We start from the raw sequence: 23,726 nt of genomic DNA, 5'->3' as shown, positions 1-23,726 counted from the left end.
TTAATGCTTAGAAATTGATTATAATTAACATCTCTTGTTTGTGCTCAGATAATAGAAAAGTCTCTAAAAGGCAGTGAATAACTTTGTATTTACCTACTTCTTATGTTATTTATTGCAGTAGTTTTCAGGCTTCGGCATGCATCAGAATCACCCGGAGGACTTGTTAGAACACAGATTGCTGGGCCCACCCCCAGAATTTCCTACTGGCCCGGAACAGAGCCAGAGAATTTGCATTTCTAACAAGTTTCCAGATGATGCTGATGGTACTGGTTCAGGGGCAACACTTTGAGACTTATTGATTTATTGAGCCTTTCCTCTGTGTCTGGCGCTCTGCAATGTGGTGAGTATATAAAAATGAAAGGAAAACATCCCTGTCCTCAAACTGCTCATGGTAGGGTGGCAGAGACAGAGAAGTAAGTGTATAATGATAGTACAGTGGAGTGGGTGATGAGATACATGAAAGCAGTTTGCTGTGAGAATACACGAATGAGGCACTAGTTCACAATGAGGCCTGAGGCTGCAGGTGTGTGTAAGAGACAACCCTTTAATTTGTGCTGAGTTGAAAAAAATCTGAAAGTGGAGATCTTGTGTTTTATGGAGTCTTTTACTTACATAATTTGATTTTCTCCTGTTTTTTTTTTTTAAATCCTTAAATAATAACAAATGGGAAAATGACTTTGAGTCATGCTTTGCGTGAGATTGGTATATGGAGTCATCCTTAATACTGCCTTTAAGAAATTTTCTGCTCAAAATTTTTTAGACAAGCTTACAGTTGTGTAGGCAGGACAGCAAAGGCCAAATCACTTACCTCACAAATAAAAAACACTCCTTTCTTTTGTCAATTTGTGCCACCCATCTTCAGCTATTTTAAAGAAGTTAGTTGGAGAAAGATGTTAATGTTTATTACGTGTGAATCTATGTTCTCACAAAAACTGCTAGAAACGTCTGTGTGTCAGAATGAGGGCAGCACTGAACCAAGAGCAGAAGCATCCGGAGCTGGTGAAACAGTCTGGTCTTGGGACTCCAGGTGCTGAGCCTGCCCTTGAACAGGACTCATCGTGGTTGTCGCTAGTGTGGGACTGCGAGACACAGGGGGGCCTTTGCTGGAGAGTAGCGCTGAGGAGGAGTGCAGCGGGCATCAGGTCACAGGCAGGCAGGGCTGAGGCTCTGGGTGAGGCCTGGGGAACTGAGTGAGGGGCTTAAATCAAAAGTTCATACCTAGGGACACCTGGGTGGCCCAGTGGTTGAGCATCTGCCTTTGGCTTGGGGTGTGATCCCAAGGTTTTGGGATTGAGTCTGCATCAGGGTCACCACAGGAAGCCTGCTTCTCCCTCTGCCCGTGTCTCTGCCTCTCTCTGTGTGTCTCTCAGAGATAAATGAGAATAAATAAATAAAATAAACGAATGAATAAATAATAAATCTTTAAAAATAAATAAGAAATCTTTTTAAACAAAGCATATACCTAGGAGCTCCTGAGTGGCTCAGTTGATCCAACTCTTGATTTTGGCTCAGGACATGATGTCAGGGTCATGAAATTGAGCCTCACATTGGGCTTTATGCTGGGTATGTAGCCTGCTTGGGATTCTCTCTCCCTCTCCCTCCCCTTTGCCACTTCCCTCCCACCTTCTCCCCCCTACTCATACACAGGCTCACTCTCTCTGTAAAGTTATGAAGAAAATTTCATTTTTTAAAGATTGTATTTTTTTTATAGAGACAGCAAGCATGAGAGAGATTACAAGCAGCGGAGAGGAGTAGAGGATAGAGGGAGAAGCAGGGAGCCCCACGGAGGACTGGACCTCAGGACCCTGGGGTCACTACCTGAAGGCAGATGCTTAAGTGACAGCCACCCAGGCGCCCCTGAACATTTCATTTTAAATAGTTATATTCCCCCCCGGCAAAGTGAGCGAAAGTCAAGTAGAAATTGTAAACAGAATCCTCTCACTTAAAAATCATGTAGCCCGGGCAGCCTGGGTGGCTCAACAGTTTAGCGCCTGCCTTCGGCCCAGGGCCTGATCCTAGAGACCCAGGATCGAGTCCCACATCAGGCTCTCTGCATGAAGCCTACTTCTCCCTCTGCCTGTGTCTCTGCCTCTCTCTCTCTCTCTCTGTGTCTCTCATGAATAAATAAATAAGTAAAATAAATAAATAAATAAATAAATAAATAAATAAATAAATAAATAAATAATGTTGCCCAATGTATTTTCATTGAAGTTGATTTATTAGTGAAAGTCATTTGTAGTCTTTTTTGTTTGTTTTTTGTTTTTTCATTTGTAGTCTTTTTAACTGTCCTTTTTAACATGTAATTTCATTAACAATGAAATCTTGTAACCTTTCTCATAGCATACGTCTGTGGATGGATACACTGAACCGCACATCCAGCCTACCAAATCTAGTAGCCGACAGAACATTCCCCGGTGCAGAAACTCCATTACATCAGCAACAGACGAGCAGCCTCACATTGGAAATTATCGTTTACAAAAAACAATAGGGAAGGGAAACTTTGCCAAAGTGAAATTGGCAAGACATGTCCTAACTGGTAGAGAGGTAAGTTTTCATGCTTTTTAATATTTACTTGGACCTCTCTGGAGTCTTGTTACAGATCTTTTCTGTAGCTGGTGCTGGGAATAAATGACATTTGAAATATGGTAAACACTGAGGTATGTGTGAATGGAACATCTGTAGACAGAGCTATATTATGGCACAAAAAGTTGGCCTTTGAACATTTAGAAAAGACTCATCCCTGCATGTAGCATCTCTCATAAATCAGATGTGCTACAGATGAGCTTTCCTCAGGCTTCTATCTTCATTATATGGTTTCTATAAACATTTCTGACTACCTTTGTCCCCCAACCCAAGCACAGGGCCAGAGTTAGTTCTCATTAATTACTGCTTCTGATAAATTAGGTATAAATATGTATAAAGTCACCCACTGACTTTTGTCTGTTTAGAGATCGTATTGTACCTACGGTTGAAAACAGATGTTTTTTCAGGTAATAGGAGAATTGGGTTTCTAAAATCCCATGTGTTTTAAATTATGTGTATGTATATAGCAAAAAATGTATGTATTTAATAATTATTACTAATATTTAATAATCGGTATAGTAAAAACTAAAAAACAGTTAATATTACCTCATGTTTCCTGGATCCAGTTAAGACATTATGAAGATCTCACTTAGGATTTGTTTTTAATAAGTTTTTCTTTAGCTCTGTACCAGTTAATTTTAGTCCTCTCTGCCCATTCTGGCTCCAGGAACTGTTCAGACACAGACTCTATTAGGCAGAGACTTAGATTTAATCCATTTGGTTAGTCTGCTGCTATAAGCAAGCTCTGGTGTTTGATTTCTCTAATCATTTTATTCCCATGATACTTAAACTACTGAAAGCTTGTAGGCCTCTTCCCTCTGATAATTGTGACTTATTAAGATCATAAGTAAAAGATTAAGATACCAATGATTTTTACTTTAAAGGGGAGAGACGTGGAAAAATTCTAAAGCTGTTGTTTTATTGACTCAGAATCAGATATGCTAAAGAGTTAGGTCAATGGAATAATACATCATAAGGCTGCCAGATTGTCTCAACTTTATCATCTAGTTATGTGAACACCAAAGACAACTAAATTACATTTAGTTAGGAATGAAGAAGACTTTTTACAAGTTTTTAATCCGTCAAAATACGTTTTCTCAAATATATAGTTTAATGATTCTCTTTTTCAGGTTGCTGTGAAAATAATAGACAAAACTCAGCTAAATCCTACCAGTCTACAAAAGGTATTTAATTATTTTAATAGTAAGTAATTAGAATTTGAGTTTATCAACATATGGTATTCTGTGAAGTTAGTTACCCTGAATTTCCCATTAGGTAAAATTTTCATCAGTGTATGAAGACATGATACATAAAACATAATTATATTTAATAATATTTCAATTATATTTATATTTAATAATATTTCAATTATATTTATCAAGTAGTTGTTTGAGAAGTATCTACCACTCAAATGCATACATCATATGAAAGGAATTTATGCCTTTTAATTCAATAGAATAAAATTTTTTTTTAGAATAAAATTTTGTAACAACTGTTTCTAAATACTCAGGATTCTGCTTTGTTTAAAAACCTACTTATAGTTACTATTGTCCATAGGCGATTTCCTTTTATTGCTTCACTTGCGTTTCTTCCTTCTTCCATAGGAACTAGTCCCTCAGCTAACATAGAGTAAAAAATTTGAGCACTTCTTCAAAGAGTGCAAATAAAAAACAGGAGGAGGAAAAGAAGGAGTTAGGGTGGAGATTGCCCTAGTTAAACCTGGGAAAGCCATTTCAGATTGCTTCATTATTTATGTTGGAAAAGTTTCTCAGATAAACATTTTAGTACATTAAGAATGAAGCAAATATTTTAACACTTAGGCCATATATGTTAAGTTTGTATATGACGAATTAGTATAGGATTGTGATTTTTATTAGACTGTAATAGGATCGTAGTCACATATGTAAATGTGACAGATAATTTTGAGTTCCTAAAACAGAATCTGAATGTAAGAACTTTGTAGTATAATGTGTTTAACTATACCTTCTGTGATTTTAGTATTAAATGAAAAATTTGGATCTTTGATATCAAGGCTTTCCCACTTGGCTCAGTTGCCAGATAACTCATTTTATGTATTTCTACTCCAAGATCAGTCTTTGTACTACTTCCTGAGATTCTTTTTAAATTTAACAATCAATGTAACTTTCATAGCATTGATATTTCTGATAAGGGAGAACAAAACGTTTGCTGCATTCTCTTTTTCTCTATGAAATCTTATACCTTATGGATGTCTTCTGGGAGAAACTTCTAGCACCAGTCTGTTAGCTAATCATGATGTAGTTGTATGAGTTACAAAAAGGCATCCCCTCTGGGCAGATAAATTATCCAAAGATGCTCTTTTTTCCTCGGCTGGCACCACAGTGGAACATATTTTGCCACCCCTCTGCCGAGAATCTTTTAAAAATGCACAAAGTGCTTAACTGTGCCCAGTGTCCTTGTCCATCGCCCATCTGGCTTTTCCGCTCTTCCTCCATTAATCTGTGAGTTGCTCTGGTAAACGGAGTGATTTTAAGTGACATTTAGAACTACTTGAGGCCTGTTTTGCTGGTTAGATACACAGTAATATGACCCCCACAATGCCTTTCCCAAAGGGGCCCAGAGAAGGCTGTAGAACCACAGTTGCACTTGTTGAAACACGCAAATGCGAAGCTGAATGTTGCTTTATTTATCTGAATAACTAAAAAATGTACTTGATGACAAGTAATTTCTGTTGTAAATTCTGCTAATGTTGCTGATGAAGTGTTGCTTTTCCAAATAGGCATATAAAGAACGATGGCAATTTTGTTTTCTTTAATCTAGGAAAATAAAATCCAAGGAAAGCTTGACATTCACTAAATGTAGCCTGTACACTCTGTATATGTCATTTTTTAAAAATAATTTTCAGTTATGCTCATAGATTTTCTCTCAGTTAAGAGTTTTGAAAATAAGCAACAGATCAAGGTTTGGTTAGTTCCTGTGCATTGTAGAACATTCAACATTTGGCCAGTAGGATCTCCCAGTCAGTCATATCTAAAAAATAATAATAATAATGGAAGGATAAGTAATCTGTTTGTTTTCCTTAGCATTGACAGTGAAGTCCTATAGGTTAGAAATAACCAAATATGTTGTCCATGTCATAGATGTACTTATTAAAAAGCAGATAATGATAACATATATTTGAAAGAAGGATTCATTTTAATCTTGTTTCCAAAAGTGTTTCATTAAATCTTATTCTGGATTTAATCTGAATTTAAGCTGATTCCCATCCTTTATGTTCTCTTCTGTGTGCAACATATTTATAAGAAATAGTACTTTCCTTTGCCAACATCAGTGATAGACAAAGTAACCTAAATTTGATACCTCAGCTGTTCAAACCTTCTAAACTATAAAGCTCTCAAAAACAGTTTGGTCTTCGAAATTGTTAAACATATTTGGCTTCGAAGTTGTTCAAATAATATTCCCATGTTATTTGTATCACATGTTTTGAATTAATGATATCCAATTTAATGAGTTTACATCATTTAAAAATTATTTGAGTTCGATGCTGTATTTACCTCTTCTTCTTTGGGCCATGAGTCTCACCTCACATTTTAATTAGTTTTTTGGGATATGGTTTATGAACTTAAAAGATCCTAGGGATCTTTTAAGCAGCGGGGATCTTTTAAGCAGCCTAATCATGTTGGAAGAAAAGCAAAACAATGAAGCAATTTTATTTATAGTTCATGTCTCGAAATGTAAGATTAATTACGATTTTCTCAGAAATTACACTAGGTTTTTAAACTTCCGACACATTAGCTTATAAATGGATGACAAAGTCTTGTGTTAGTTGCTTTCAGCTATTAGCCATATGGGTGCAGTTTATCTTCTGCATATTGTTTATTAATTTGCATTCACATTTTCTATTGTTTCACTATGTTGCATTATAGTCCCAATTCACAAAAATGGCTCAGTGGTTCTGAAGTGATTTGCTGAGTAGTAAAGTCTGAAATGAGAATGGAAACACGACTGCTATACCTCAGAATTATGTCATTAAATAATAAAGAGGGCTGCAGCATTACACTGACCTAGACTGCGTATCTGTGCTAGGACAGTGGTTTTGTACAAGCAAGGAAAGTACAAACAACTTTCAGTAACTGACATCTGACAATTAGACTTATTAAGTGAATAATCTGTTGACTCCTAGTGTCTGGTATGTTATCTTTATGGTGACGTAAGCTATTTAAGCTTTGGTGAGAGGATGCCTGGGTGGCTCAGAGGTTGAGGATCTGCCTTCGGCACAGGGCGTGATCCTAGGGTCCAGGATCAAGTCCCACATCCGGCTCCTCGCAGGGAGCCTGCTTCTCCCCCTGCCTGTGTTTCTGTCTCTCTCTGGGTGTCTCTCATGAATAAATAAATAGGATCTTTAGAAAAAAATTCAAAATTAAATAAATTTTGGTGAATTTTCAGCTAAAACCCAGCAACCTCTCTGGTAAGCTAGTTAAGTTTTCCAGACCTTCTACAAAATAATTTTTGCCATGGTGACTACAGGTGGAGAGGAAGACAGAGCCATGGGAGCAATATTCAGAATTAAATTTCTTTTAGCAAATTATCAAGAAACCAAACTTGTAAAAGCAAACATAATTATTGACACTTCTTTTTATCAAGGAGAAAAGCGAGGAAGCTCCTTGGCAGTATTCCTTAACAAATATCTCTGCTGGACATATGTTGAAATACCAGTTACATATGCATGCTTTATTGCATATTTCACTTTATTGTTCTTTTCACATGTGCGGGCCATTTGAAGGAAAAGTCTTGACCAATTCTTTTGTGTTTTGGTGAAAATCTAAGTGATAAGAGTTATTAGCATTTTGTGAGCTGGGTTGTAGACTGCAAAAGTCTTCGAATTAGTAATGATGAAACACCAGGAGGGCCCTTTTTGAGAGAGTGTATATGGGGGCAGTAATTCTGCAGGGAATGGTACTGCCATGTGAATAAATAAGATTATACCTAATACTCGGTATTTCTTTTGCCATGAAATTAGTGGTTAGCAACACACCTCTCTGATCTTGATTTGGCTTTGAAGGAAATATTGAAAACAGATTATCATGAAATCATGGCTATTAAAAGATGTCTCTTTAGTGTACAGTGTGAAGAATTGGTGGAAAGTATATCTTTCAAACTAAAATATGATGGATTTTGAGGGAAAAGGTGTTCCTTTCTTTTAAAAGGTGATACCAATAATTTTAATGTATAGCCAGAAATTTGTTGAAGATAACTAGATTTTCTGGGGGGAAAAAAACTGTTTCTTGTAATCCATTGACCAAAAATTTTATGTTTCTAAACCATGTTGACCCTCTCTTGTTATTGGAGAGAAGGCTCAATGACCAATCATTTGGCACGTTTAACACACAAATGCTGCATCCAAATATGAAAGATACTTTCCAGAGCAAGCTAATCAAAAAAGTATATTAAGAATCCATTTGCTATTATCCTTCCAATCGAAACTTCCGGTCTTCCAACTTTTCAGTGTGATAAGATTAGCAGCCTAGACTAGAATCTGTCTGAGAGCTGTACATAATCTTCAGGGAGAAATATCTTTGTAAGGTAATCAATTAGAATGTCGCTGACACATCATCTGATGCTGGTTCCTTTCTCCAGTCAATCTATGATCATGACTTAGGGTTTTTTAACTCCGTAGAAATGAAAATTTTTAAAAAACTTGAAATGGAAACTGTCTTATGGTTCAGGCTAAGTGCCACTGAGCCCAGCTACGTGTGTTCGTTAATTCTTAATCTAACAAGAATTTATTGAAAGAAGATTGTATTTCTCCATATATTTTCTTCTATTTTTTTGGCTCCTCCTTTTGTGTTTGTGTAGAGTCATTGTCTTTTTTATTGGCCTTGATGTTAGAACCCCGCAAAGCTTGGTCCTCTTTTCTTTCTATATTCTCTTCCTAGGCTGTCTCAGCTGTGGGCAGAGTCACAAGTTTATGCCTTTAACTCAGACCTCCCCTAAGTTTTCTTGTAATCTCTCAAAGATAGCCCAAACTTTAACTGTCCAAAACTGAACTCTCCATCTCTGCCCCACTTACTCAGTACCTTGCCCACCTGGTGCTCTTCCAGCATCCTCTCTCAGTGAATGACAGTGTCCTCAAGTTGTGCAAGCCAGAAGCCTAGAACAATTCTCGACTCTGCTCTTCCTTATTTCTCACCCTCTAGTCTGTCCTTGAGATGTGCAAATTTTGTCTTACACGTCTTTTGAGAATGCCTGCTTTTATCTTTTCCCATCACGACCACTCTAGACAAAGCTACTATTCTCTCACCTGTGGACTACCCCAGTAGGCTTCTAGCTGGTCTTTTTCCATCCGTTTTGCATCCCTCCACACGCATGCACATGCACAAGCACACACACAGTTTAAAAAGTCATCAAGGGGATCCCTGGGTGGCGCAGCGGTTTGGCGCCTGCCTTTGGCCCAGGGCACGATCCTGGAGACCCGGGATCGAATCCCACGTCGGGCTCCCCGTGCATGGAGCCTGCTTCTCCCTCTGCCTGTGTCTCTGCCTCTCTCTCTCACTGTGTGCCTATCATAAATAAAAAATAAAAATTAAAAAAATAATAATTTAAAAAGTCATCAAGGATACAAAATACCTTCATTTAAACTTTTAGGTGGCATTCCATTTTTGGTGTTCTGGAAATCAGATTCATTAGCAACATGTGTGAGGCCCTACCTCCTCTTCCACTTCTTGGCCCACCAGCTCCCTACAGCCTCTGCCCTGCCTCATCTCCTGCTCCTCCAGCTTCAGGACTTTCTTTCATCTGCTGCTGGTCGTACTCTTCATCCCAGCCACCAGGCCTTTGCAGCTTTTCACCCCAGCCTCCACTTAAGGCACACCACCCCCTTCACTTAATTCTTATTCATTTATCACGTTTCAGCCCTTAGAGACCTTTCATCAGGGACTCCTGTGCTGTCTCTCCACCAATGGTAAATCTCTCTGCCCTTCTTAAAATTAAGCACTCATAACCAAGGATTATTCATAAAGAATTGCTTTAGTTTTTATTTGTTTTACTCTTGACAGTAGTTTTGTTTCTCATTTTTGTTTTTTTAAAGATTTTTATTTATTCATTCATGAGAGAGACACACAGAGAGAGACAGAAACACAGGCAGAGGGAGAAGCAGGCTCCATGCAGGGAACCCCACGATCACGCCCTGAGCCGAAGGCAGATGCTCAACCGCTGAGCCACCCAGGCGTCCCATTTGTTTCTTGTTTTTGATGCTTCTATTCTGTCTCTGACTCTTAACACCTGTATTCTAATTGCTGGGCCTTTACTGGATGTAAAGCATACATCTATTTCTATATTCCCAAGAAACTACAGAAGATTTACAGAAGTGTGGACATGGAAGAATTTTCTCTTGGAAATGGAATTGGCTAGGAATCTGCATCACCTCTGAGCTTTAGACTAAACCACCTGACTGTTTTGGGTTGTGGTCTTGTTTTTGTTTTTGTTTTAAGATTTCTTTGAGAGAGAGTGTGTGAGTGAGCTCGGAATGAGGAGAGGCAGAGTGAGAGAGTCCTGCGGCAGACTCTGCACGGAGCATGGACCCTGATGTGGGGCTCAGCCCCAGGATCCTGAGATCATGACCTGAGCCAAAACCCAGAATTGGCTGCTTAACCGACTGCACCACCCAAGCGCCCCTCATTAGGCTGTTTTAAAAGTCATATTGTCATTTTGTTATTTGAAGAGTCATAGTCTTATTTTTTTCTAAGTTGGGCAGTTTGCTGACATAGTAAACTGGCCTATTTATAATTTTTGGATGGGGACTTCGAAATGTCTTTCCCATTCTAAAAAAAAAAAAAAGTTGCTTTCTTATGACATTTGTTAGACTAAACTGTTTCATGTCTAATTTTTTTTTAAGACATAAAATATTACAGATACAACTGAAGCCTTATGCATTATTTCTGGGTTCTATTCCTATATTTTCCTACCTGGAAATACCTGCTGTTCTGAATTTGATCTTTCTTATTCTCATTCAAACTAAAGACACTTTTCATATGTGTGTTTCTCTATTATTTATTTTTAAACCTCTTAACCTTTTACAACTTGCTTTTTTCACGTAACATTGTCTTACAGTCTTAGTCATGTTAGCCTATATAGTCTAGTTCATTTATTTTCACTACTGTAATTGCATATCACTGTATAAGTATTCTATGTTTACTCATTTTCTTATTAACAGATACAGTATAGTTTGTGTATTTTTGTTGGTGGTTATGTGGATTGTTCCTGGTGTTTGTATGTCTCACTTTTTTTTTTCTAGATAGCTTTTTGCTTTTGCTGTAGAAGCAGTGCTGCAATGATCATTATTGTGTTTGTCTTTTTGTGAAGATGTATGTGAAAGGATATATCTCTCCAAGCAGAATTGCTAGGCTGAAGGTCATGCATATGCTCAACTTTACTAGATAATGTCGAGTTGCTCTTCAGAGTGGTTGCATAGTTTGTACTTCTGCTAAAACTGTATGAGATTTACTGTTGCCCTGCATTTTTGCCAACGTCTTATATTATCAGATTTCTTAATTTTTGCCATCCTTATGGATGCACTATGGATGATGTTTCCATCATTTCTAATTTAAACTGTTTTCGAATTTGATCTATTTTATGTTTAATATCTTCTGTCTGAAATCATTTGCTATCTTAAATAGTACATTTATTTTGCACCAGCTTGAGCTCAGAATTGTTTGAGGCCTTGGGAAGGACTCAAGCAATATAAAATTGGTACCAGTTTATAAGAAATAAGAATCTTATAATCTTGTAATCTATCTAGATGATAGATTACTTGGGAAAGTGTCCTAGCTTGTCATTTAAAAAGCATTTCCTCTCTTAACTTTGCAACAAACAGTTGACTTATCAGTTGTCAGGGTTGAGAAGAAATACGGAATGATCATTTTATTATTTTAGTTAGAAATCATCTAATATATATTCATTTAGTTGTATTCAGATCTCTTTTTTCCAACTACCATTTCACGGGATAAACTTAAGAAATTCACTTATGTTGTTATTCTGCTATTAGCAATAGCTTTGTAAAATATGTAGTGTGTCTATAAGATGCATGAAAGCTGAAAAAAGGAGTGAAATGATGATCCTAGAAACTTAAAAGCTGAAAGTTTAATTTATAGGTTTCTGTTAATAAAGGCATGTCATATATAAAATCCCTCAATGGATGGGCACCTCTGAGGGCATCTAAACGTGGACCCAGCATTCTCTTGGAACTGAATGTCACTTGTAGGGTAAAGTGGTGCCCACACGTCTCATCAATAGACTGGTAAACAGCTATCAAAGATAAGGATAGGATTTTTACAGAGATTACGGTGAAGGCAAAGAAGGGCTCTTGCCCCTCACTAAACCCAAATCAGAATCAAACACTGGAAAGGCCAAGAAGGCTGTGTGGGAAGGCACAAGAAGATCTGAATGTCACCCTCCTCCAGTTCTCAGTGGCTGATGACAGCCTAGAAGAGCTCTCCCAACAGGAACAAGCCTGAACACTCTGCTTTTGTCAAGTTCCCCGTGGGCCCCAGTGTTGTTCTGCATCTGCTTCAAGGCCAGACAAGCAGTGAAGGTGTCCTATGACCTTGATGAAGCCAAGAGCAACCTGGTGAGCGGGTCTGGTGGAAGGAAGATAATGTGCATTTGACTGGCCCCTGACTACGATGCTTTGGGTGTAAATAGAACGAGGATTGTCCAAGCCATGTCCACATGGCTACTTCTAAATAGAACAGATTTTCCCACCTTCAAAAAAGAGAGGCGAAAGGAATAAAAGAGGTACGAAGGAAAAGAACAGTTAAGAGGAGAAACAGAAAATGCTCATAAATGAGGCAAATACTGATGAACACTAATGGGGTTTGACTGACCCTGACCTTCAGCCCTAACCAAAGGACTGAATTGGGAAGTACATCTCTGTCTTGTTTACTCACTTCAGTTACCTGGCACAACGCCAAGAAGGAAACAATCCAGGCCTCTGAACAACTAGAATAGCTGTCATGAAGTCTCAACAGTAAAGGCCCCTCCTGCCTCATAGAGAAAACTCCTCTCAGGCCTTTACCCGGCACTCATCTCTTTAATTCAACACACAAAATAGGAACAAACTCTGGCCTTAATTTCAGCCCACAGCAAAGCTGAAGTAGTAAGTTTGGAGAGTGTTAGTGAATTTGGAGCATTCCTGCTAAGTTTGAGAATGCTATAACATCAGGATGTCACAGTTTGAAAACGAACAAGAAAAAATGAACTAATAATTAGAATCAGAAATTCAAATAATAGTGTGGGACTACCTCATGTATTTGCAAATCTGTTTTCCTGGCTTGTACGTGATGTATGATACCTACAGTAATCGACTTTTTTTTTTTGTAACAATAACTGTCCTTCTCAAAGTAAACTTCTTAGCATGGTTAAATTTTCAGCTCTCCTTCTTCCCTCAAACTTCTTCACCTTTCCTAAGGAAGAGCAACACTGGTAAGATTAGCACCGTTGCTGATAAAAGTTTGCTCTGGGCTAAGAGATCATGTATCTTTGGCTGTCTGTCTGTCTGTCTCTGTCTCTCTCTTCCTTTTACTTGGATAGCTGATACAGAGACTCTGACATTAATTAGTCTTGTCCCTTTCCTGTGTGCATGGAGCCAGCTGGAAAATTGCGGTTTAGGGAAGGGGTGAAGGGAATCATGAAGAGGAGGAGACATCTTAGACCTTAACTAAAGCCATGTGCTACTGTTGAGTTGGCCCCAGTTCTCTGGATTTTTAGTGTTAACGACCCAAATCTAGCTGACAGTTGAAGTGTTTCTTTGGGAGGAAGGGTAATAAGCGGGTCAGGCTACTGGCATTTGATTATCCTTGGTCAGTATGCCCCTTAAAACACACTAATCGCTTCTTCAACAGCAAGCACTCTTCCTCTTTCCACAACTGCCTATCATTTTAAGCCTACACACACCCAACCCACACAGACCCATTCATGCTCTTGCTTATTGTGGTTTTTTTCTGCACTCATTGTCAGTGATAACTGAAGGAAACTAAGGATAGAACAATATATTGAAGACATCTTTGAGATACAATAACCCAATGGCTGTGTATTATTTTTTCACCAGAATAAAAAATTACTTTCTGATGAGAACTTTGGCCCTTCCTGTAACTGTTTCTCTGGCTTCATCTATCCTCAGATGGCAGGACAGTAGCCTTCTACTCAGGCACGTTTTTGTTAGGCATCCCAATTTTCACAAGATAATTTTAATCCTCTCTCTAGCTCATCTCTGTTCTTGGAAGAACAGAATGGCTAAATTCTAGGTTTCAGTCAGGGACTGCATTCACGAACTCAGTGCCGCTCAAAAACCCAGCTTATGAAATAAACAACCAATCAAAAACCAGTATTTATGGACAAATGCTTGAAGGATATGTAGTCTAGCCAGTTTGCTTCCAAGAGGAAACTACTAAATTTGCCAATAATCGCATAAAAATTAATGAGAATAAGCTCAAGATTACCCATGTGACAATACTGTCTCCACTCTTGTAGTCTGATGTGTTTTCTTGAGGCAGAAGAAAGGGAAGAGGAGCTGGAATTAGAGTTGGTGTGGCATGTTCATGCTGTACTTCCTAGACCACCTTCTGGAAGTACCTGTGCCAGTGAGAAAGTAAGGTGTGAAAGCCCTTTTCCACATGCAATAAGGAACTGTTAATGGGAAAAGTATGTTAAAAGGAGGAATTATTTAAAAATTACATTGACATTTAACATTTAAATTAAACAAAATGCATAACCATTAACCAGTCTTTTCACTTCAGGCCAAACTTTTTTCTCCCCACTCCTAGTTTGGGTCTTTTGATTGACATTCAGCTTTGTTTATCTTGCACAGATCTCACCCATACCACTCACATTTGCTACTATTTCCAGTTTTTGTTTTGTTTTTTATTTTTTTAATATATTATTTATTCATGAGAGACACACGGGGGGGGGGGGGCAGAGACAGAGGGTGAAGCATGTTCCATGCAGGGAGCCCAATGTGGGATTTGATCCCGGATCTCCAGTATCACGCCCTAGGCCAAAGGCAGGCGCTAAACCACTGAGCCACCCAGGGATCCCCTGTTGTTTTTTAAGTAACAAAGGGAGGATTTAAAGACACCCAGGAAAAGGAGCACCTGGATGGCTCTGGTTGAGTGTCTGCCTTCTGTTCAGGTCATGATCCCGGAGTCCTGGGATTGAGTCCTGCATCGGGCTCCCTGCAGGGAGCCTGCTTCTCAACCTCTGGCTGTGTCTGCCTCTCTCTCTGTGTCTCTCATAAAAACATAAATAAAATCTCAAGACAGCCAGGAATGATCTGAGAGCAAACCCCTAGATTTTCTTTTAATCTTTGACATTTATCTTGCCAAATGGACAGCAATTTCTTTAGCAGATTTTATCTAGTATTATTCAGTTTGGTTTGTTCTGTTAAACAACAAACTTTAATTCATTGGTTTATGTAATGTTTAATTGTATTGGACAGACTTAAGGCAGTCCCCAATGCCCCTCACTTCTGGTCTTCACACTTTTATATAATTCGTTTTCCTTGAATTGCAGGACCTCTAACCAATAGAATATGGAAAAAGTGGTGCGATTTCATTCCCATGATTACATTATGTTAGATAAGACTGTCTTGCCAGCCAACTTGCCCTGGAGATTATCCTTGCTGGCTTGATAATAAGGTAAATGGCCATGTTCAAGCAGCCTGCTTGGCAAGGACATGTGGACAGTCTCTAAGAAGTAAGGGTGCCCTCCTCTCAAGGGCCAACAAGAAGCCGGAGTCCTCAGTCCTATAGCTGCAGCCTAGGTTAGCTTGGAAATGGATTCTTCCCCAGTCAGGCCCCGAGAGGAGAGAGCAATACCTTGTTGGAAGCCAGGGGACCCAGTGAAGCCCTGACCAGAAACCACGAGATGATACATGTGTGTTGTCACACCTTGAGTGTGTTCTGAGGAGACTGCCCACCCAGAACACCCGAGATCCCACCGGACAGCTCCACTCCTGTTGTCAGTCCTCAGAAGTCCAGGCAAGGAGAGGGGATATCTATCCTGGATTCCAGGTAACTATCCTGGATTCCAGTGGCTGAGGCCACCCCACTCAGGCCAAGACCCTCCACCTCCCTGACACCTACAAGGAAGAAGTGAGGGTATGTGACTTCTGACTCCCTCTGCTTGGGGCCTCCAGGGCTACTCATGGGAATAAGCCATTCTCTGATGTTGCAAAGTAGAATCGACAAGGTATTTGATGAACAATCCATGTTCACTATTATCCACAGGCATCTGGTTTTATTGGAGATTGTAACAGGCTCAAAAATTGACTTGAAAAGACTCAGGAAAACAAACAACTGATTAAAAAACTGGTCAAATGATATGAACAGGCATCTCCTCAAAGAAAATCTATAGGTGGCAAATAAGCATATGGAAAGGTGGTCAACACCATCTGTTTTTAGGAATTGCAAATTAAAGCAACAGTGAGATACCACTACACACCTATTAGAATTTGAAAATCGAAAACACTGAGAACACTGAACATTGCTAAGGATGTGGAGCAGCAAGAACTCTCATTGCTGGTGGGAATAAAAATGGTAGACCGTTTGATAGTTTGGAAGATAGTTTGATAGTTTCTTACAAAACTAAACATACTGTATAATCCAGCAGTCAGACCTACACAGGGTTTATAGCAGCTTTCGTCATAATTGTCAAAACTTGGAAGTAATCAAAATGTCCTTCAATTGGTTCATGAATAAATACACTGGTACATTCATACAATGAAATGTTATTCAAGTGCTAAAAAGAAATACTCTATCAAGTCATGAAAAGACACGGAAGAACCTTAAATGTGTCATTACTAAGTGAAAGAAGTCAATCTGGAAAAACCACATTCTATATGATTCCAACTATATGACCTCAAGAGGCAAAACTATGGAGAAAGTAAAAAGATTAGTGGTTGCCAGGGATTTATGGAGAGGGAAGGATGAATAGGTGGAGCACAGAGGCTATTTAAGGCAATGAAACTTCTGTGTGATACTGTGATGGTGGATACATGTCATTATACATTTGTCAAAACCCATGGAATTTACAACAGCAAGAATGAACCCTAATGTAGACTACAGAATTTGGGAGATCGTGTATCAATATAGATTCATCGATTATAACAAATGTACCACTCTGGTGGAGGTTGTTGATGGTTGGGGAGGCTGTGCATGTATGGGAACAGGAGATGTGTGGTAACTATACTTCCTGCTCAATTTCGTTGTGAACCTAAAACTGCCCTACAAGTAAAACCATATGTTCACATATATGAATGTATATATAGACATATACACACACTTCGGATGCTGTATTCTCCACCTAATCCTGGTCCATGTACCTGAGTAAGACAGTTTGGTCAATGGACACCTGTCTGAGACAGGTGTTCAGTTTTGACAAGAGCCTGGTGGTGAACTAATAGCTACTTTTTAAAACCTGTTAGCCATTTTGGGGAGGGAATAAGTCCAAAACCCTATGGGGCCTCCTCTGAGTAGAGATTGTTTCCCTTTGTCAGAAGCTCCAGTCAGCAAAGTCATCATTAACAGAGACTTACAGCTCAAAGGGTCATTAAGGGCTGTGGGGCCCAAAAATAGAAAAGACCAAGCAGAGTAGACACTCAATATTTCTTGAGTTCTAGGCCTTCATGTACAGAATTGGGAGTGGAGGGCAAATTCAGTGATACCTAATAAAGTTCAAGGTGTATGTACACCGCTATCAAAAAATTAAGCTTCTAGGTATTTAAGGAAACATGTCAAGAATATTCATGGTAACACTGATTGTGAAAATATATAAATAGTGAAAATATATAAATAAGCATCCTCAGAAGAACACTGTATAAACTGTGGTTTCTTCTTGTAATGGAACACAGCAATTAAAGTAAGTGGACCAGATCTACAATAGAACAAAAAAACATTGTGTTGAAGAAAAAATAAGTTTAGAGAAATATATTCAGTATGACTCCATTTATATAAAGTATGAAACACAAAGAAGTAACATTGCTATTTATTTATTTTTTTAATATTTTTTTAAATTTTTATTTATTTATGATAGTCACAGAGAGAGAGAGAGAGAGAGAGAGAGAGAGAGGCAGAGACACAGGCAGAGGGAGAAGCAGGCTCCATGCACCGGGAGCCCGACGTGGGATTCGATCCCGGGTCTCCAGGATCGCGCCCTGGGCCAAAGGCAGGCGCCAAACCGCTGTGCCACCCAGGGATCCCCTTATACTTTTCTATGTGTGTGTATAATAAATAGCAATGTGGGATCCCTGGGTGGCGCAGCGGTTTGGCGCCTGCCTTTGGCCCAGGGCGCGATCCTGGAGACCCGGGATCGAATCCCACGTCGGGCTCCCGGTGCATGGAGCCTGCTTCTCCCTCTGCCTGTGTCTCTGCCTCTCTCTCTCTCCCTCTGTGTGACTATAATAAATAAATAAATAAATAAATAATAAAAAAAAAGAAAAGTATAAAAGTGTGGAGCTTGTTATATGCCAACCTTAGGGCAGTGGTTATTAGGGTGGGAAGGAGGAAAAAGAGGTGGGGATGAGTCTCTAGTTATAACTCTAATGATTAATGTCTTAATATTTTATTAAATTATTAAGTAAATATTCATGGGGCACCTGGATGACTCAGTCAGTTGGTCATTTGATTCTGCTCAGGTCACGATCAGAGGGTTGTGAGATTGAGCCCCACATCAGGCCCCACGTTTGGTGTGGATGTTTGCCTGAGATTCTTTCTCCTTCTTCTCCCTCCCACTCTTCCTCCCCCAGCTTGTGTGCACTCTCTCAAAGAAATAAAATCTTCAAAAATAAAAAAATTAAAATATTTTCAATTGTTCTTAAAAATAATAAAATCTTGGGATGCCTGTGTGGCTCAGTGATTGAGCATCTGTCTTCAACCACAGTTGTCACGGTCCTGGGGTCCTAGAATCAAATCCCGCATCAGGCTCACCGGAGGGAGCCTGCTTCTCCTCCCTCTGCCTGTGTTTCTGCTTCTCTCTGTGTCTCTCATGAATAAATAAAATCTTAAAGAAAAAAAGGTTTAAAGAAAACAAAATGTCTGTAATAGGTGCTAGATGGATATAGAGAGCTGGGGAGAGTCGGGCAAAGATCAAATGTGGTGTGAGACATCAAGTCTTGGGTTTGAATTTCTGCGAAAATATTAAGTATTTAGATATAAAGGTTAGGATAAAAAGAATGCTCTGGGAAATTTAAATTTAGGAGACACCAGTAAATTGATATTTAAAGTCATGATGAATCACCCAGCAAGAGCATGTAGAGTAAGAAGACAAGGAGACTAAGAGCTAAATCCTGAAGGGCACCATGTTTAAACATTGAGTAGAAAGGAGAGGATCCAGCAAAAGGCTGGGCAGCCAGTGTGGCAGGAGGAAGTTCTGGAGGATAGGCTAGCAGAGACCAGGAAAGAGATGATCTCCAGTGTTCTGAACACTGAAGGTTGAAGCTGTGTGCTCTTTGTCTCAGGACTGAAATAATGACATAGACGAACATGAATTTTATTTGCTTTGGCATTCTATTTATTGATGTGCAATTTTTAAATGTTAAAATTACAGGCATCATAGATTATATTAAAATTTATATGAGTGCATATATGTGCACACACATAGACTTCTGTACTGCCTGTATTTTGTGTGTGAATTATCAAGGATGGCTAGGGCAAGATTTCTATGGTAGATAAGCCTTAAGTAGGTTTTCCTACTGGTGTGAAGTTTTTTCAGGCATATCAACACATTATATTTCTGTATTTAACTTGTGTTAAAATATACATAAGATTGACTCTTAACCATTTTTAAATGTAGAGTTCAGTGGTGTGAGGTGCAGTCATCACTACTGTCCATCTCTAGAACTTTCTTCATCTCCCCAAACTGAAAATACTGTGCCCATTAAACAGTAAACCTCTCTATGGGGATGCCTGGGTGGCTCAGCGATTGAGTGTCTGCCTTTGGCTCAGGGTGTAAATCCTGGAATTCTGGGGTCGAGTCCCATATCGGGCTCCTCATGGGAGCCTGCTTCTCCCTCTGCCTGTGTCTCTACCTTCTCTCTGTGTCTTTCATGAATAAATAAATAAAATCTTTTAAAAAATAACAATAATCTATCTCTATGCCTCTGTTACTCCAGGCCCTGGCTATCTTCTATGTCTGTTAGTTTGACTATCATACTTCTAGGTACCTAGTGTGAAATCATACAATATTTCTCCTTCCTTGAGTGGCTTATTGCATTTAGCATAATGTCCTGAGGGTTTGTTCATGTTATAGTGTATGTCAGAATTTCTTTCATTTTCAAGACTTAATATGACTCCATTGCATGGATATACCACATTTTGCTCTTTCATTCATCAGTGGACCTTTTAGCTGTTGTGAGTAATACCATTGTATTATTATAACATGAGTGTACAACAAATCTCTTTGGGTTTCTGTTTTCAGTTCTTTTAGGTGCATACACTTTAACCACATCCTTGCCAGGACTTGTTATTTTCTGTATTTTTTTAATTTAGTAGTAGCCATCCTGAGTCAGAAGTGTTACTTCATTGTGATTTTGATTTGCATATTCCTAGTGATTAATGATGTTGAGCATCTTTTCATGTTCTTCCTGGCCTTTATATATCTTCCTTGGAAAAAACAACACCTCTGAAAGCATTAAGTTTAGATTTTATTCTGATAAAACATATGTCACAATATGGTCTTCTTGGAATATCATTAATTATTGATTCTTCTGTTTTCTTGAACTAGGTGCTTGATTTTGACTTGCTTAACATGTACTCAAAGACAACATAGGAAAAAAATGTCAGGTCACATTTTTAAAAAAGGGGGCCCTATATTGTATATTGTAGAATGGGGATTCTTAACATTGGAATTTTAAAAAGTGACTTATTTTTGGTATGCTTTGGTTTTATATAAAGTGGTAAATGTAATTTTATTGTCCTTTACTATTATTATGCAAGTTGCCCTAAAAATATTGTGAAAATAGTTGTTTCCTTTTCAAATTTTAGTGTAGGTTTATAGCACTTAATCTTTCACAAAGTGTCTGATCAACCAGTAGAGATGACTAAAGAACCAGGACCCCACCCCCAAGGAATGTTGGTTTTGGATAAAAATCAGTGAAGAATCATTTAGTTTCATTTCCACAGTATTTTTCTTTTATTCCCAATAATGAAGAGTAGTCAAATAAAAATGCAAGTTTTATTTTATATGGTGTATTCACACACACACACAAAGAACCATCTGAATTCATCTTGTTAAAATTGTCTTGGAAATCAAGTGTCAGCAAAGTTAGAACTGAACCTGAGAAACAAATCTCTTGTTCTTTCTTAGCTCATTACCACGATCTCCTAGTGTCTTGTAAGAAGATGAATTTCTTCAAGTGAATAGTTTTAACAGAAATATATCTACCTGTTTTCTTTAACAGTTGTTTCGAGAAGTACGAATAATGAAGATATTGAATCATCCTAACATAGGTATGAAATTTATATAAACATGATGAAGTATATTCTTTAATTTGAGGCTATTTTAAGGATGTTCTATATAAAAGGAGTGATAACCTGAGAAGTGATACTTTTGGTAAAAATAGATTATAAGTTAATTGAAGGCTGCAGATGGCTATTTTCTACTACCTTGCCTGTCTTATGCTCTCCACGAAAATAGTATATATGAGTTGGAGTTAATGCATATGAATATTTTTTGGATCAATCGATAGTTCCAAATACTGATTGCATGCTGTTGAGGTATTTATAAGAAATAAATTTGAGGGCAGCCCGGGTGGCTCAGCAGTTTAGCACCGCCTTCGGCCCAGGGCCTGATCCTGGAGACAGAGGATCAAGTCCCACGTCAGGCTCCCTACATGGAGCCTGCTTCTCCCTCTGCCTGTGTCTCTGCCTCTCTCTCTCTCTCTCTGTCTCTCATGAATAAATAAATAAAATCTTTAAAAAAAAAGAAATTTGATAATATGCATTTGGATTTGACCATAGTTTATAGGCAAAATAAATAATTTGAATTTTAAAGAAAATAAAATTGAATTCAGTTTTAATTAATTTATTCCCATAATTTTTGGTTTTCCCCTGTCTTTATAAATAAATATATTGAGAACATATATAAAGTCATTGTATGAAAGATTTAAAAAGCTTGTATATTATGTGAAGTAATTGGATAAGAGGTAAAAAATAATTTTTCTTTTAATCTGCTCATTTCCTAAACATCTGTTTCTTTCACATTTAAAACTCTTATGTTTATTTGAGATGTTAATGTGATTATTTGTGGTGTATAATTTCAACCTAGTAAGTCTGGTAACTTGGTGGATTTTTAGCCAGAAACTTTTATAAAACTACATAATTACGGAATTTTTTTGTTTTTGTTTTTCTACCCAAGGTTGTTTAACAATTTATGATAGATTCATTATAATACAGTCTCATTTTAAGCTTTTGTTAAAATTTTGTTCTGATTTTAAGCTTTTCCTTTTTATTATATTATTCTCATTAGAAAAAGTAATGGTTTTTTAATCCCAGAAACTTAACTCTTTTGACCCGCAGTTGGTTCCAAATGACTCTGTGGTAAGTAGTTTTCTTCCATAATAGTAATAACCCTTGAGAGAATTTTGTGGTTTAAAATTATAAGTAATAATTTTTAGTAAATATTCAGATTTTCCACTGCCTTAGGGTTACCTTAAATTTTCTTAAAGCAGATCCAGTATGCACTAAACAATTACAGAGTGATATCTCTAATTTCTTTTTTCAGTAAAATTATTTGAAGTTATTGAAACAGAGAAGACCCTCTATTTAGTCATGGAGTACGCGAGTGGGGGTAAGGATGAGAGGGATGGAAAAGTTATCTCTGATGAGACATACAGAATTATCAACACCTGAAGGTTCATTGTTAACACTTATGTCTTCACTGTTGTTAATGAATCTATAAAACTATAAAATGCCTTTAAGTGATACATCTTATGTACAATTCAGTGTTTACTTTCAAGACCTATTGGATAATAATTGTATTATAATACAATTATAGTTGGATAAGTTGAATTTTTGGCTTAGTTAAAAATTGCCTAGGGATATTTTCCTAAACTTTAAAATTTGCATTTTATCTATGAATGTTTTGATTCTCTTATCTAAATATTCTATTATTGTGATTAGAAGTGCTTGGCTATGAGGAAATTTCAAATTCACAATGTATTTAATAAAGTTTATAGTATAAGTATGCTTTAGGCCAGATGTTTTATTTCACTGATTCATATATGACAGATTGTCAATACACATTCATTTTCAAGATAATCCATAAAATGGTTGAATTTAAACAAGTATTGATTTTGAAGATTGAGTTGACAGAGAAGAAATAAGATGCATTTGTAGAATAGAATGTATACTTTGACTGCATGGTGTCGAGTGGAAGTGAGTTTTAAACATTGGTGTATAATCATCTTCTGCACTTTCCCTCAAACGAGAGGTACATTGGCTCAAAATCACTGTTGTGTTAGGCATAGGGCTTTCTTAGAAGCACATTTAAAATTTTTTGGAGATAAATCATTTAAGTAAAAAAAGAATGCCTGAAAGTTTTCAGCAATTGAAAAATTAAGAATTTAAGCAATTAAAAAAGAGGGAGGGCAGCTGAAATTATTTAAACCACTTTGGCTAATTAACTCTTTTGCTAATAAATAGAAAAACTTAGAGTTGAATTTAGTGTTGACTCCTTTTAGCTACTAAAAGTATATAGATTTTATGGTAATTCAGATTTTATGTAACTGGGATAAAGAGGATTTATTTTAGTCTGTTGTACCTAAACTAGGTATTTTTATACTGTTTTTAGAGTTCTGAAAATTTTACTACAAATATTACATATATTTTAATAGTTTTTTTTTTGTTTTTTAATGCAGGTTGAAAGTTTTAGTGGGTTTGGTTTCCTGAAAGTATTTTAATGCAGAATGAAAGTTTTAGTGGGTTTGGTTTCCTGAAAGTATTTTGATGTAGGTTTTTTGACTTAACCTGAAAACCTATGTCATCAAGGTTTATTATTACAGGATTTTTAAAAAATATTAATACAGCCATGTGAATTTGCACAAAAGGTAGCTCTGTAATAAAATTAGTGAACCTACAGGTACCACATAATTAACTATTTCTCTATTTTTCTGTCCT

At 37.6% G+C, this 23,726-nt stretch overlaps 1 protein-coding gene across 3 annotated transcripts in view; it reads left to right on the top strand.

The window, feature by feature from the left end:
• MARK1 (microtubule affinity regulating kinase 1) overlaps positions 1-23,726 on the top strand; it is a 117,183-nt gene that overhangs the window by 46,020 nt on the left and 47,437 nt on the right. For all 3 annotated transcript variants that reach the window (XM_055334032.1, XM_055334031.1, XM_055334030.1), the window contains exons 2-5: positions 2,341-2,544; positions 3,714-3,767; positions 21,011-21,059; positions 22,333-22,398. In XM_055334032.1, coding sequence (XP_055190007.1) covers positions 2,341-2,544; positions 3,714-3,767; positions 21,011-21,059; positions 22,333-22,398 — 373 coding nt within the window. The remainder of the gene's footprint in view (positions 1-2,340; positions 2,545-3,713; positions 3,768-21,010; positions 21,060-22,332; positions 22,399-23,726) is intronic.

This window comes from Nyctereutes procyonoides, unplaced genomic scaffold, assembly GCF_905146905.1.
Source record: "Nyctereutes procyonoides isolate TBG_1078 unplaced genomic scaffold, NYPRO_anot_genome, whole genome shotgun sequence".
NCBI classification, from domain to species: domain Eukaryota; kingdom Metazoa; phylum Chordata; class Mammalia; order Carnivora; family Canidae; genus Nyctereutes; species Nyctereutes procyonoides.
The sequence above is the reverse complement of the archived record's forward strand: the minus strand, read 5'-3'. Positions and strand labels throughout refer to the sequence as shown.